Raw genomic sequence first — 14505 nt, forward strand, 5'->3', positions numbered from 1 at the left:
TGATTGTTTTTAATGTGTTTATTTTTTCTTTACATAAAAAAAAACCTGATGAATGTCCTATGCGTTTTATATAGCTATGCAACAGTGGAACACGCATAGCACTGAAGCCATGATATTGTGCAGCGATGTGATCCTATTGACTTTGATGGGGTATTTTTCACACGCGACACTTACAAAAGTAGAGCATGCTGCTACCGTAGTTTCATGGAGCATTGCAAGTAAGGGTGGAAAAAATTAACCACAAAAAACCCACTGAGGGAGGCCAAATACAAAGGCCAATTTTTAAGCGTACAGTCACTGTAATCCCAATAACTCGTAAACCATCAGGAATTGGCATTATTTCTCCCTTCACACCACCTCCATGCCAGCTGGGGATAGAGGGGTATGGAGAGGGCCTGCCTGTTGCCATAGGGCATCCCTGCCCTGTGCACTTGCTGTTGCCCGTGCCCTTTAAGGCTTGAACGGGCGCAGGTAATAGCGCAATTCTACACCTGGCACAGAATTGTACACAAGTGCAGCCGGACGCCAGATATATTAGAAGGCCAAAGCGTCCTGAAGTATCCGGCAACACAGATGGGCAGCGCTTGCATCTTAATATAAATATCCCAGAGTTACTACAATGGGTCAGTGTCGAATTCTAGTCAATACATCAAAATGCAAAAAGTCCCAGATGACCTGTCCAATCTGTTTCTGTACATACTTGTATACCTCACCACAAAATTCTAAACTGTTCTTTCATTTTTCTTTGGGAAGCTCTTAAAAAGTGACAACTGAATAGTTCCATACCCTTTGGTCATACGCCGACCAACACCATAAGCGTTATACTGCATAGGACCAAGAGGCACTGACAAAAGGAAAGTTTGTGCCCAATTGTGAATTCCATTTCCAGGAGGAATTACTGAGGCATGATACAAGGCATAGTTCTCATCAACTCATTGGAGGTCATTTACTAAAGGACTGAATCGCGTATTTACGGCGGGTTACCCGTATATTTCCAATTTGCGACGATTTTCCCCGGGTTTTTGGCGCACGCGATCGGATTGTGGCGCATCGGCGCCGGCATGCACGCAACGGAAATGGGGGGGCGGCCAAACAAAAACCTGATGGATTCGTAGAAAAAGCTGGATTTAAAAAAAAAAAAAAAAAAAAAAAAAAAAAAAAAGTGTCACTGGACACGCGCTTACCTGCACCCAGCAACGGATTGTGAACTTCGGCAGACTTCAGTGCAGCAGCGTCACCTGGTGGACGTCGGAGGAACTGCCTTCGTGAAATCGCCGGAAGCCCCGAAGCCACTGCAGAGAACGCGCCGGTGGATCGCGAATGGACCGGGTAAGTAAATCTGCCCCATTGTTTTAATAGGAGGCAGTGATAGAGGCTTCTTTTTTACTGTAATTTTAGCGCCGACATCACTAGAGGGGGGACACTGACTAGAGCCATTGAGTGTAACTAATTGGGGTGCATAGCCCCCATTAAATGTGGCAGACACTCAAGGCCCGGCTTTGGTCACCTGCCATGGGATCCACAGCCAGATTTTCCAGCCATGTATCTGGCTTGTATGAACATACCCTTAATAGGTACGATTTTCTTCTCTACTAGAAAGACGGCCACAGCTAGTAAACATAATACACAGATTTCCGCTCCATACGCTCCTTCCCTTTGCACCCCCCACCGTTTTAGGCTATGCTTATTTCAATCTCCTTCAGTTTGCATCAAAAAGCACAATAACAGGATCACATTTGTAATACTTCCGCGCGACTCCCTGGAGGCGGCCATACGCTGCGGCTGTGTGACCTCTTCTTCCTTCAGAGATTTCCCTCCCGTGCTTGGAATCGGCATGTCATGGACAGAGGGAAAACATAATGCGGGGATTACAAATACATTATGCATCCGGAGGAATTTATAATGTCAGGCAAGATGCACAAAGGAACGGTGCCGATACACGGGTCACCGTCTCCAAGGAGGGGGCCAACTTCAGAGAGAGGAAAAGCGACACACATTAGACTGTCAAGTGAGTGAATTCACTGATCTCTGACACATGGGTATTGGACTGCCTTCTCCTGCTGCAAAATTAAAATCATCTATCCTCAGAATAGGTTCTCCATTTTTTCAGTGACCCCTTGCTGAAATTATCACAGAAAACAGATTCTTTCTATGCATTAGTGCAATTCCGGGTAACTGCGCCAAAGTTTCCAACTACCAAAAGCACCATCCATAGCCATACACAGCTCCAATAAAAGTACATTCTGCCAGCACAATCTTACCCCACGGAGATGAACAGAGATATCCAACATTTTTAGGATTGCATTTGATTTTTTATATAAGTTTTTGGGAAAGGGCGATTTAAATGTAATTTTTAATTTTCATATTTTTAAAAAATGTAAACTGATAACTTATACAATATACAGTAATACAACTATACTGAAGTATATTGTCAACGTGAAAATGAGCAAAATAGAATCACTTTTACAGGCTGCAAGGAGCGGGTCAATGCAGACACCTGTATCTTTGGTTCTGTAGTACCAAGAAACCAGGCTTGTGGTTCTGTGAGCTACAAATCCGCAGCCGGAGAACTGAAGCTTCATATTCAGCTCGCATTCTGGACTAATATATATAAATATCAACCCTTTTATCTGGTTCTGTAGCTCACAGAAGCACACCTAATCTCTACTAAAATATGAGCATATATAATTTACTACAATATGGCACCAATACAATAAGCAGGTTTCTAGGTACTATAAAACCAAAGATAGCGGTGTCTTAAATTGACGCTCTTTCAGCCTCAAAATTGACTCATCTCAGCACATTTCCAATCTATTTTTATTTTGTTGGTAAACATGCAAAATTTAAACACAAAAGAGAAAACTTTTAGAAAGGACATTTCATACCCTACCTGAGGGGGGGCTGGTCGTTAATTGTAGTTCAATGGGGGTAAAACCTGGTGACAGAGTCACTTTAATCCTCATAAAATCAGAAAACAGATACCGTTTTTTTTTTTGGGCATGACACATGTGCCAAAAGATTAGTGTAACCCCCTTAGGTAAACCCACATAACACGATTTAAAAGGAACGGCTCTTGGTGTTTAGCAGACACAGGGTACGCACATCTGTCTCGGCCGATCACTGCATATATGGGATATTTAGTGATCTTATTTATATACCCACATTAAGCTGCCAAAAAAAAAAAGAAAAAGCTCTTTGATAGTTGCCAAGATGAACAATTGCCAGATAGAGAACTGGCTGTAGTGTGCTTTAGCTATGCAAACAGTAAGATATTACATTTCCACATTTTTCTCCCGTTATCGGCAATCATCTGCTGATAACAGGAGAAAAGAAAGGTGACCAGGTTCAAGTGCAGGATCCACAGCACCAGGACAGAGGCCCAACTCAAGAGGCAAATATCTTTAACCCCTGTTATGGACCTCCATAAATACCCATATTGGTTCCCTTTCTCAGCAGAAGGCCTCATGTGCATATCATGGGCCACAGACCATGGATCCGTTGTTTGCGGCTCGAACGTTAAGGTAGTACCAGAAGAAAAGGCTTGCCTGAGGCGCAAACAGGGGCAAGAATAAAACCTGCTCTTAATTTTGCATCTGGGGCAGTCGTTTCACATGCGGGTCGGTGGAATTCACAGGAATGTATATGAGCCCATGAAATACACAAGGACGAGTGGTAGCTGAGCCATATTTACAGGACTGAAGGCTGTGTGACTGAACATCACATTATAGGACTACTGTCCTGTACTTTCATGAGGATTTTAGTACAGGACAAAGGTTCTGCAGACAAGCAGGGACTCACAGCATCAACACTGAAGATGCTCCGAGTCTGGGTCCCTATATGGCAGTGATGGCAAACCTTTTAGAGACAGTGCCCAACCTACAACCAAAACCTACTTTTATGTTGCAACATGACAATTTAAGCAGTAACCTATTGATCCCAGCTGTATCACAAGTCTCAATCGTATTCGTATCCTGAGGACACCAATACAATAGAAAGAAGATTGAGAAATTTGGATTATAGCTTCCTTCCAGGGTCCCCCTAAAGATGAAGAAGCAGGGGACCCAGAGCAGGAGCTCCAACGATAATCCATCTCTGTCCACACCTTCTTTGTTTCGTGTGTAGTCCTGGCAGCCAAAAAGGTGTCTCTTTAAAATAGTCTTGGCCCGCAGGAGGAAGCCTAGAGTCACATGTAGTGAATTCTGTGCTGGGGTGAAGGCCTGGGTGCCCACAGAAAGTGCACCACTGCTATATGGTGTTCTGTCTGAGAAATAAGGCCGCCATATGATCCATATATCATGGGAACACAAAAAGCAGACCCCATGTGGTGGAAAAGTAATGGATAGACAAGAAAGAGGTGGGAATCTTATTAAAGAAAACTAATCAGTGGAGAATTTTCTGTATCCATTTTGCAGCCTGTTCTTCCAGGGAAGAGATTGCACCCTAAGCAAATTTTACACTCCTCAGAGGGAACATTGCTGATACAAGCAAACGCTCTACAAGCCTATTATCTTAAGTCAGGCACCTCGACTTACAAAGAATACGAGCAAGATTGCTTCGTAAACCACGGCGGTCATAGGATTCTTGTTTCAGCATCCCTGTTCCCATAAATTCCTATACTGGATCAAAAATATACTATGGAAGAATGGTCTAAATCCACGGATGGGTCAGGCATACAGGCGGTCCCCTACTTAAGGACACCCGACTTACAGACAACCCATAGTTACAGACAGACCCCTCTGACCTCTGGTGAAGCTTTCTGAATGCTTTACTATAATCCCAGACTGCAATGATCAGCTGTAAGGTGTCTGTAATGAAGCTTTATTGATAATCCTTGGTCCCATTACAGCCAAAAATGTTTAAACTCCAATTGTCACTGGGGCCAAATTTTTTTTTGTCTGGATTTACAATGATAAAATATACAGTTTCGACTTACATACAAATTCAACTACTGCCTGTATATCTAACAGACACGCACTGGACGGCTGCTAAGAATGTTCCTATAATGTATAAAACAGAATAACTTGTCCTGGTGTGACCTGTTACACCAGCGCTGGTTGTAAATCTGATCATCCATTGCCAAGAATATCCGAATAATATGGCTACATCTCATACTACAGTAGGTAAAACTTTTCTCCAAAGTTCAGGCCCACTTGTCAGATGAAGACCTATGGATTTCTCATATGAAGACACCACATTACGTAATTACATTCAGTAATAATTGTTCAGTTTATATTATATCATAGGGTTCTTGTTGCCTTGGTTCTGAGCTGGTTTGATGGGCTGCCGGGGAGGTTGGAGGTGACAGTATTATTGAAACCTCTGCTGTTGTATTTTTCTTTTAAGACAAAAAATGTTAAATGTTTTTTCTAGACTAAAACCTCATTAATCAGTTTGTAAGTGTTCCCACTGTCGACAAATATGTCGGCTTTCAAGATGGCAGCCATGTTCTGGATACAGCCGAAAAGATAGGCCCCCTGCCTCGTTAGCTGCTGAGGTATTAATTTTTACTCTGAAATAAAAGGGGGACGTGGAAAATTTCTAAAGAGAAATTAGGAATTTCTATGTTGTTGAGGAACACTGAAAAACCTGTCATTATCGCCCCTATATCCCTACGTGGGGTCCCTCGGAGGTGCTGTACCTGGAGGTTCCTTGGGGCTGTCATCTCCGTCGATCGCCAGTCTGATTTGCTGGATGAAGTCGGCGGTGTAGACGCTGCGCTCCTGCCAGATGGTGAGCAGTCGCTCCAAGGGTTTCCGGCAGCCATCATCTGCTTCACTGCAAGACAATGGAGGAACGTAAAGATATGGGTCACATACAGTAATAAAAGAGAACAAGTAAGAGGTGTTATTCCAAGATAACGGGAAGGATTACCCCCCACTATTGTGAGAGATGCAAGCAGCCAGACCTCCACCAATTACAAACCAAAGCAGGAGAATGTTATAAATACTAGGTAAACCCCTTTAAGGGTTAAACTTATCTCCCTGTTTTTTTTGCTAATAATAACTTCAAGATGAGAGCAGCGTCTGAGCTGATATATAACCTTGAATATAAGCCTGGATCCTGTGATTTATATCAAAGTTGTTAGCTGCCAAATGCTGTTGGCAATATATTATCTCGTACTTCCTTCTCAATTCCAAGTGTGTGATCGCTGCATCATAATCCCGTATAAAAATCTCATTTAATATCATGGAGCAAATAGCCTCCCACCCCGCTCCGGAGCTATACGTCTAGTGCAACTTTCCTGGCCGTTCAGCAATGTCCGGGACAGGAGATGCATCCATTACTTATGTCACACACTCACGCAGGTCACATTTCACCGAAAATTAGAGGAGGATTTTTTTTAATGCATTATTTTATATATATTTTACAGACAGAAGTGATAAAAGAGGGATTACTTTCTTGCATTATCTTTAACCCCTTAGGACCAGGCCCTTTTTAGTTTTTTCACTTCCATTTTTCACTCCCCACCTTCAAAATTCTATAACTGTCTAAGAGCTCTGTTATGGCTTATTTTAACCCTAACAAATTGCACTTCAAAGTGATGGCATTTATTATTCCCTGCCGTGTACTGGGAAGCAGAAAAAAAATTCCAAATGCAGTGAAAATGGTGAAATAACGCATTTGCGACGTTTTCTTGTGGGCTTGGATATTACAGCTTTCACTGTGCACCACAAATAACATGTCTACTTTATTCTTTGGGACGCTATGATTACGTGGATACCAAATTTGTATAGGTTTTATAATGTTTTCATACATTTACAAAAATTAAAACCTGCTGCACAAATTTTTTTTTTTTTATTTTGCCATCTTCTGGCGCCAATAACTTTTTCATACTTTGGTGTACGGAGTTGTGGGTGGGGCATTTTTTGCGACTTTTGATGGTGTTTTCATTGCTATAATTTTTAGGACTGTGCGATCTTTTGATAATTTTTTTATTTTTTCAAAAAGGCAAATAAGTGCCATTTTCGACTTTGGGCGCCATTTTCCGCTGCGGGGTAAAACGCAGTGAAAAAACATTATCATATTTTGATAGATCCGGCATTTTCGGACACGGCAATACCTAATGTGTTTATGATTTTTACTGTTTATTAATATTTATATCAGTTCTAGGGAAAGGGGGGTGATTTGAATTTTTAGGTTTTTTTATTCAATTTTTTTTTTTTAAAAAGCTTTTTTTTATTTTTACTTTTACTGTTTTTCAGACTCCCTAGGGTACTTTAACCCTAGGTTTTCTGTACGATCCTATCATATACTGCCATACTACAGTATGGCAGTATATGGGGATTTTCCTCCTCATTCATTACAATGTGCTGGTTGCACATTGTAACAAATGAGTTAAAACAAAGTAGCCTCGGGTCGACGATCTGCAACAAGATGGCGGCACCCATGCGCCGTCATCTTTTTTGAAGCCACCGGCACCTTTGCCGGCCGCGATCGTCGAGACAACACCCGCGATCGGTGCTAGTGGGTGTTACTGGTAAGCCTTTGCTGCAATATGCAGCAAAGACTTACCGTCTATGGAGAGGGCTCGGCCCGCGAGCCCTCTCCATGCACAAGTCGGGAAGGGGTTAAAACTTCATTAAAGACACCATGCAGCCTGGGACTGAAGTAAAGCATCCAAAGAGCTTCACCAGAAGTCACAGTGGGCAGAGGAGTCCGTCTGTAACTAGAAGTTATCTGTAAGCAGGGAACCACCAGTATTCACATCATGGTCTCTCTCCTGAGGTAATTTTCCCGCTCTTTTCTAAGCCTGGTGTCCTGCCCGGTGACTGTCTGTAATTGGCCAAGGTTTGGGCCAGTGGTTGATTGTTGCTGGGGGGGAAGACATCTGGTGACAGTTAGCTATTGGTTGAGGAGGAGCGATGTGTTATATGTCTTTCTGACATGGTTCTGGGCTCAGATACGCGTTGTACCATTTACCACAAATAGGCTTTATTCACACCAGGGGTCCAAACCCAGGCTTAGCACCCCTCCCTTCTCCACAGACAGCTGAAATCCGGCCAAATAGAGATCATATCCTATATTTTGCAGCACATTCTCATGGCTGAATTACGGTTCAGGTGGAAATAAGGTGAAATGGATGACCTTATTTTCCACTGAAAACTATCGGGCCGAGTGCTACCAACAAAAAAGAAAAAAACCTTGCAGTACGGCTAGCACACAGACAGAAAATACCTGCACAAATAGCCTTTAAGTTTGTCTCATTTTTTATTATACATGTTTTATAATACCATTACACTATGGGTAACACCATCTTATTCACGTTATGAAAAGAAGTCACAAAAACTTCTGGAGATTTAGCAAGAATTTATGGAGAAGATTTATCAGATGTATCTTCTGGCGCACAGTGGCATCAGAGGGTCAAAGGGTTTTAATAATTAGGATCTGTTTTATTAATATCTCAAAAGACACCTTTTTCAGGTGAGACTGAAAGTTGGGTTACTCAGAGGAGACACACAGGTAGCCTGTGTGCGCCATAACGCCATACCCTCCCCCAGAACCCGTTTAATTTCATTGAACATAAAGTTGATCTATAACTTACGACTGTTTCCGTCACAAATTATAGAATATGTGTTACACCAGGGAAGCCACAAGAAGTCCCCTGCACTTGTTGGTGTACTAGTTTGTGTGATTTCTTAATACAGACCTGAACAGAGATTCTCTTTGTAACCTCTGTCTACTGTGAGCAAGGGACTAGGAACTAAAAAATATATATGTGTATGTCGGTATTTTATACTGGACTATCCCTTCAAGAAATTCATACAGCTTTACTTTAATAGGAGGTTAAAAGGCTCCTTCTGTGACAGTGAGAGTTGTCATTCCCTGCACCCAGCACCTCTGTACCTGGACACATGAGAGAAGGCATCCAGCAGAACTTTCTCAAATTCCCGCGTGAACTCCGGTCCCTTACGTTTACTGTTCTGGATGACGTCGTTAGCCAAGTAGAGGAACGTCAATTTCCGACTGGGCTTGGCTGAAAAATAAAGGGTTAAAAAATTAAATAAATGGAAAAAAAAAAAAAAAACCTGGTAATATGCTCAATTCTATTCACACCAACAAAAGTGTGTGTATGCCATAATATACAACACATACTGATTAACCGTTCCAGACTTTATGCTACAGTTATAGCTCCCCCTACAGGAAAGTCTTGGAAACACACTTGCTTAAAGAGCCTGTGTCATTGTCCTAGGCATCATAGGTATATATGATTTATTGCAGTATTGCTGAGTAAGGGCAAATCCTGACTGAACTCTTGAGAGAAAAGAAGTCCTTATTACTCCGGCCACACATAGTGATTGGCAGTTATAGTCCTGATTATTCCATCCACACATAGTGATTGGCAGTTATAGTCCTGATTATTCCATCCACACATAGTGATTGACAGTTATAGTCCTGATTACTCCGCCCACTCATAGTGATTGGCAGTTATAGCCCTGATTACTCCGCCCACACAGTGTATGACAGTGAGAGTCCTGATTACTCCACCCACACATAGTGATTGACAGTTATAGTCCTGATTATTCCATCCACACATAGTGATTGGCAGTTATAGTCCTGATTATTCCATCCACACACAGTGATTGACAGTTATAGTCCTGATTATTCCATCCACACATAGTGATTGACAGTTATAGTCCTGATTACTCCGCCCACACAGTGTATGACAGTGAGAGTCCTGATTACTCCACCCACACATAGTGATTGACAGTTATAGTCCTGATTATTCCATCCACACACAGTGATTGGCAGTTATAGTCCTGATTATTCCATCCACACATAGTGATTGACAGTTATAGTCCTGATTATTCCATCCACACATAGTGATTGACAGTTATAGTCCTGATTACTCCGCCCACTCATAGTGATTGGCAGTTATAGCCCTGATTACTCCGGCCACACATAGTGATTGGCAGTTATAGTCCTGATTATTCCATCCACACATAGTGATTGACAGTTATAGTCCTGATTATTCCATCCACACATAGTGATTGGCAGTTATAGTCCTGATTATTCCATCCACACATAGTGATTGACAGTTATAGTCCTGATTACTCTGCCCACTCATAGTGATTGACAGTTATAGTCCTGATTACTCCGCCCACACAGTGTATGACAATGAGAGTCCTGATTACTCCACCCACACATAGTGATTGACAGTTATAGTCCTGATTATTCCATCCACACACAGTGATTGGCAGTTATAGTCCTGATTATTCCATCCACACATAGTGATTGACAGTTATAGTCCTGATTATTCCATCCACACATAGTGATTGACAGTTATAGTCCTGATTACTCCGCCCACTCATAGTGATTGGCAGTTATAGCCCTGATTACTCCGGCCACACATAGTGATTGGCAGTTATAGTCCTGATTATTCCATCCACACATAGTGATTGACAGTTATAGTCCTGATTATTCCATCCACACATAGTGATTGGCAGTTATAGTCCTGATTATTCCATCCACACATAGTGATTGACAGTTATAGTCCTGATTACTCTGCCCACTCATAGTGATTGGCAGTTATAGCCCTGATTACTCCGCCCACACAGTGTATGACAGTGAGAGTCCTGATTACTCCACCCACACATAGTGAATGACAGTTATAGTCCTGATTACTCCGCCCACTCATAGTGATTGGCAGTTATAGCCCTGATTACTCCGGCCACACATAGTGATTGGCAGTTATAGTCCTGATTATTCCATCCACACATAGTGATTGACAGTTATAGTCCTGATTATTCCATCCACACATAGTGATTGGCAGTTATAGTCCTGATTATTCCATCCACACATAGTGATTGACAGTTATAGCCCTGATTACTCTGCCCACACAGTGTATGACAGTGAGAGTCCTGATTACTCCACCCACACATAGTGAATGACAGAGATAGTCCTGATTACTCCGCCCACACACAGTGAATGACAGAGATAGTCCTGATTACATACTACATATTCCAATCATATCTGTGAGGCTCAGTGCCCTCCATTGCTGGATCCATCTACAAAACACGGCACAATAGAAATCAGGTTTCTATTACAAAGTGACTTTTTCCCTCTTGTCTTACAACTATCCGGCGTCCTCCATAAAAGAAGATTTAGTGCCGGGGTAAAACGCACGTCTTTCAGGCGAGGACGGCGAGGGCTTTAAATCTGAAAATGCAATTCTGTTCTCAAAGGCGCGGGAGCTCTTTGACTGCGATTAGCTCTACATCTGTATAGTGATTATAGCGGATACAGCCATTTACAGGGAGAGAGTCCAAGTGTCACAAATGGTACTTGATTCATCAAACATTAAGGGATGATTGGAGCGATTGTATTACCAAGGCAACCTCCGGCAAATTACCCAACGGAGTGATATTAAGGGCCGTTAGGATGAATAACGATGTGTATTGAAGATCATACATATAATCCGCAGTGTTTGGCGCATTCCTCGTCTGAGCGGTCACTGAATACGTAAGCGCGCGGAGGATTATTGTGCATTCATCGAGCGGGGGTCAGGATGGCGGGGGATGGGAAAAGGATTTCGGGAGCGCAGTGATTTATTTGGCTATAAAATTGATAGGACGACTGCAAGGAATAAAAACGCTTTATTCCAAATCTGACCGTGAAAAGTGCCAGGAGGCCGGGAGGGTGCGCACATACATATTTAGGCAGACTGCTTAAATATGGGACAGGGTTTAACTTTCTATTATATATCCCTAATGAGTTTGCTTCTATGCAATGACTGTGGGATTTGGATGGGGAGGGAAAGATGTAGGTTACACGGACTTTAACATTGTTTTCGTTCAAACTATCCAATTTTTTGGATGCCACACGGACATCCACCGGAGATTATAAAAAAAAACTCTGAGCAGGTCCTATTCCTGCCTTTGTTTGGACTTGGACCTTCCCGTAGAAGTGTAAGGGGGCTTTGAAATCCATAGTCACCTCACGGGTGTCATCTGCATGTTGTCCGTATTTGCAGATTTCATGCTTATTAATACAATCATGTGACCTTTTAAGGGGTCGGGACAAGCGAGTGACCACTTTTGTAGCCTTTCGTTATTTTTGCAGATCCATAAATGTAATAATGTGAGGATTCCCACCATTTTTAGCAAAAATACAGCTACACAGACCACAACAATGGGTCATGGATCTGTTTCCTGCGGCCCAGGAACAGAACATGATCGCGAGCAGGTAGCCTTAGATTAGCGGTACTCCTGGATTATTTTATCATAGTATATATGATTAATATCCTATGGATGGAGGTCCAACTCCTTACCGAGCCCAGCACCTCTCATTGTATTGGTATTGCCATTAAAGGATAAAAGGGCTGTACCAAACATGATAGTTATCCTCCATCCCCACCGATAAAAAGAAAGGGCTCCCGTTCTCATCTGCTGTTCCATTCAATAACATGGGAGTGTTGGATATTGTCGGGCACAGCCCTCAGTTATCTCTAATACACTACAGACTTGGATTGCGACTTCCGATGATACCTCAGCTTTGTCCTCAGCAGTTTCTGATTCTCTCATAGTATTGGAAACATGCTCGAACCCATTAGTAAGAATGGGACCCCCATTATCGTGATTGGTGGGGGCCACAGTAGCCGGACCCAAATTGTTTCATATCTACAGGATTAGGGGATTAGAATTGTATTTGGCACAACCCATTTAACTTGAGGCGTGTTCACAGGTTTTGCTTCCATTTCCTTTAGAGCAGAAAGTAGATGCGCTTAAACCTCAATACATTCGGGAGGTAGCCAAACACGTTTTACCTTGAAAATCGGCAAAACCTGGGTCACTAGTTCCTGACAAAAGGGTTTAGGTCACAACGTATCCTCAGTCAGCAGCGACTCCTCCTAGATTTCAGGGCAGAATTTAAGCTAAATGTGTGAACGCTGCCTGAATTCTATCAAGCAGCAAACGGGCCGTGTTACAAATGGATGGGACCAGTAGGCAGGGGCCTAGACACCTGCCTATCTGTTATGGATCCCCTAAACCAGTGATGGCAAACCTTTTAGACACCGATTGCCCAAACTACAACCAAAACCCACATATTTTCCGCAAAGTGCCGATGCGACAATTCAAACAGTAACTTATTACTCCCTGCTCTTTCGCATGTTTAAATTGTATAGGCCCCTGAGGACACCAATACAGTAGAAAGAAGGAGAAGAAGTTTGGATTATCATTGTAGCTTCTATGGTCCTGGGCTGCCTGGGACTGCAAGAGGCCTTGAGTCCTGTCTGGCAAACTCTGCCTTAGGGTGATGGTGCAGGTGCCCATAGAGAGGGCTCTGTGTGTCACCTCTGGCACCCGTGCCATAGGTACGCCACCAATGCCCTAAACTATAGATGGGCGAGTTATAAATGCCCAGAAAATCTCTTTAATGTGGCACAGAGAGCAAGTTTGCCAGAGCACATTCACTGGGGTTCAGCAGACTTTAGAGGGGTTGTCCTCAAGCTGATAAATATGGCTGCTCTGTTCCAAAAACAGCGCCAAACCTGACCAGGTTTCGTTGCTACTGCAGCTCAGCTGTAAAGCAATCAGTATAGCTTAATTGCATTACTATGCACTACCCGGGTAAGAGATGAAGACTTTTATTTAACCCATTTGCGTCTCAGTGTTTTTTTCGTTTATTTTTTACTTTCCACCTTCAAAATCTAGAACTTTTTCATTTTTCCATGTACAGAGCTGTGTGAGGGCTTATTTTCTGCATAACAAATGTTACTTCTCAGTTACAATATTTATTATTCCATGCCGTGTACTTAGAAACTGGAAAAAAATCCATATATGGTAAACTGGCCAAAAAAACGCATTTACGTCCCTTTCTTGTGGACACAGTTTTTACGACTTTCACTGTACGCTCTAAATGATACATCTACAGCGTTCTTTGCTTCGATGCTACCAAATTTATATAGGTTTTATTGTGTTTTATTACATTTTCAAAAATTAAAACAACGGGGGATATTTACCAAGCTGTCTAAGAGTAAGAATATGCTTAGTTGTCCATGGTAACCGATTACAACTCCATTTTAAAATAGTCATGAGTGGCGGTAAAATAATAGCTGAGCTGTAATTGGCTGCCATGGGCAACAAAGAACATTCTTGTTCTTGGAAAGCTTTATAAATCTGCTCCAATGTGTATAGTGGAAAAAAAATTGTTTTGCCATCTTCTGACGCTAATACATTTTTCATACTTTGGTGTACGCTGCTGTGTAAGATGTCATTTTTTGCGGGGCGAGCTGACCTTTTCATTGCTACCGATTAGAGGACTGTGCGACCTTTTGATCACTTTATTACATCTTTTATGTGATGTAAAATGGTGTAAAAGTGCTGTTTCGGACATTTGGGTGCTATTTTCCGTTATGGGGTTCATTGCCGGTAACAACTGTTTTTATATTTTTAATAGGTCAGGCATTTTGAGACGTGGCGATACCTAACGTGTTTTTGATTTTAACTGTTTCTTAAAGAGGACCTGTCACCAAGAAATTCGGCACTAGGAGCTGCTTACTAAAGT

General features: G+C 42.3%; 1 protein-coding gene across 3 annotated transcripts in view; it reads right to left on the reverse strand.

The window, feature by feature from the left end:
* RPRD1B (regulation of nuclear pre-mRNA domain containing 1B) overlaps window positions 1–14505 on the reverse strand; it is a 47830-nt gene that overhangs the window by 19424 nt on the left and 13901 nt on the right. For all 3 annotated transcript variants that reach the window (XM_072112084.1, XM_072112083.1, XM_072112082.1), the window contains exons 2-3: window positions 8845–8974; window positions 5639–5775 (exon numbers count right to left, since the gene is read on the reverse strand). In XM_072112084.1, coding sequence (XP_071968185.1) covers window positions 5639–5775; window positions 8845–8974 — 267 coding nt within the window. The remainder of the gene's footprint in view (window positions 1–5638; window positions 5776–8844; window positions 8975–14505) is intronic.

The sequence above is a fragment of the Engystomops pustulosus genome, chromosome 6 (genome assembly GCF_040894005.1).
Source record: "Engystomops pustulosus chromosome 6, aEngPut4.maternal, whole genome shotgun sequence".
In the NCBI taxonomy this organism is placed as follows: Eukaryota; Metazoa; Chordata; class Amphibia; order Anura; family Leptodactylidae; genus Engystomops; species Engystomops pustulosus.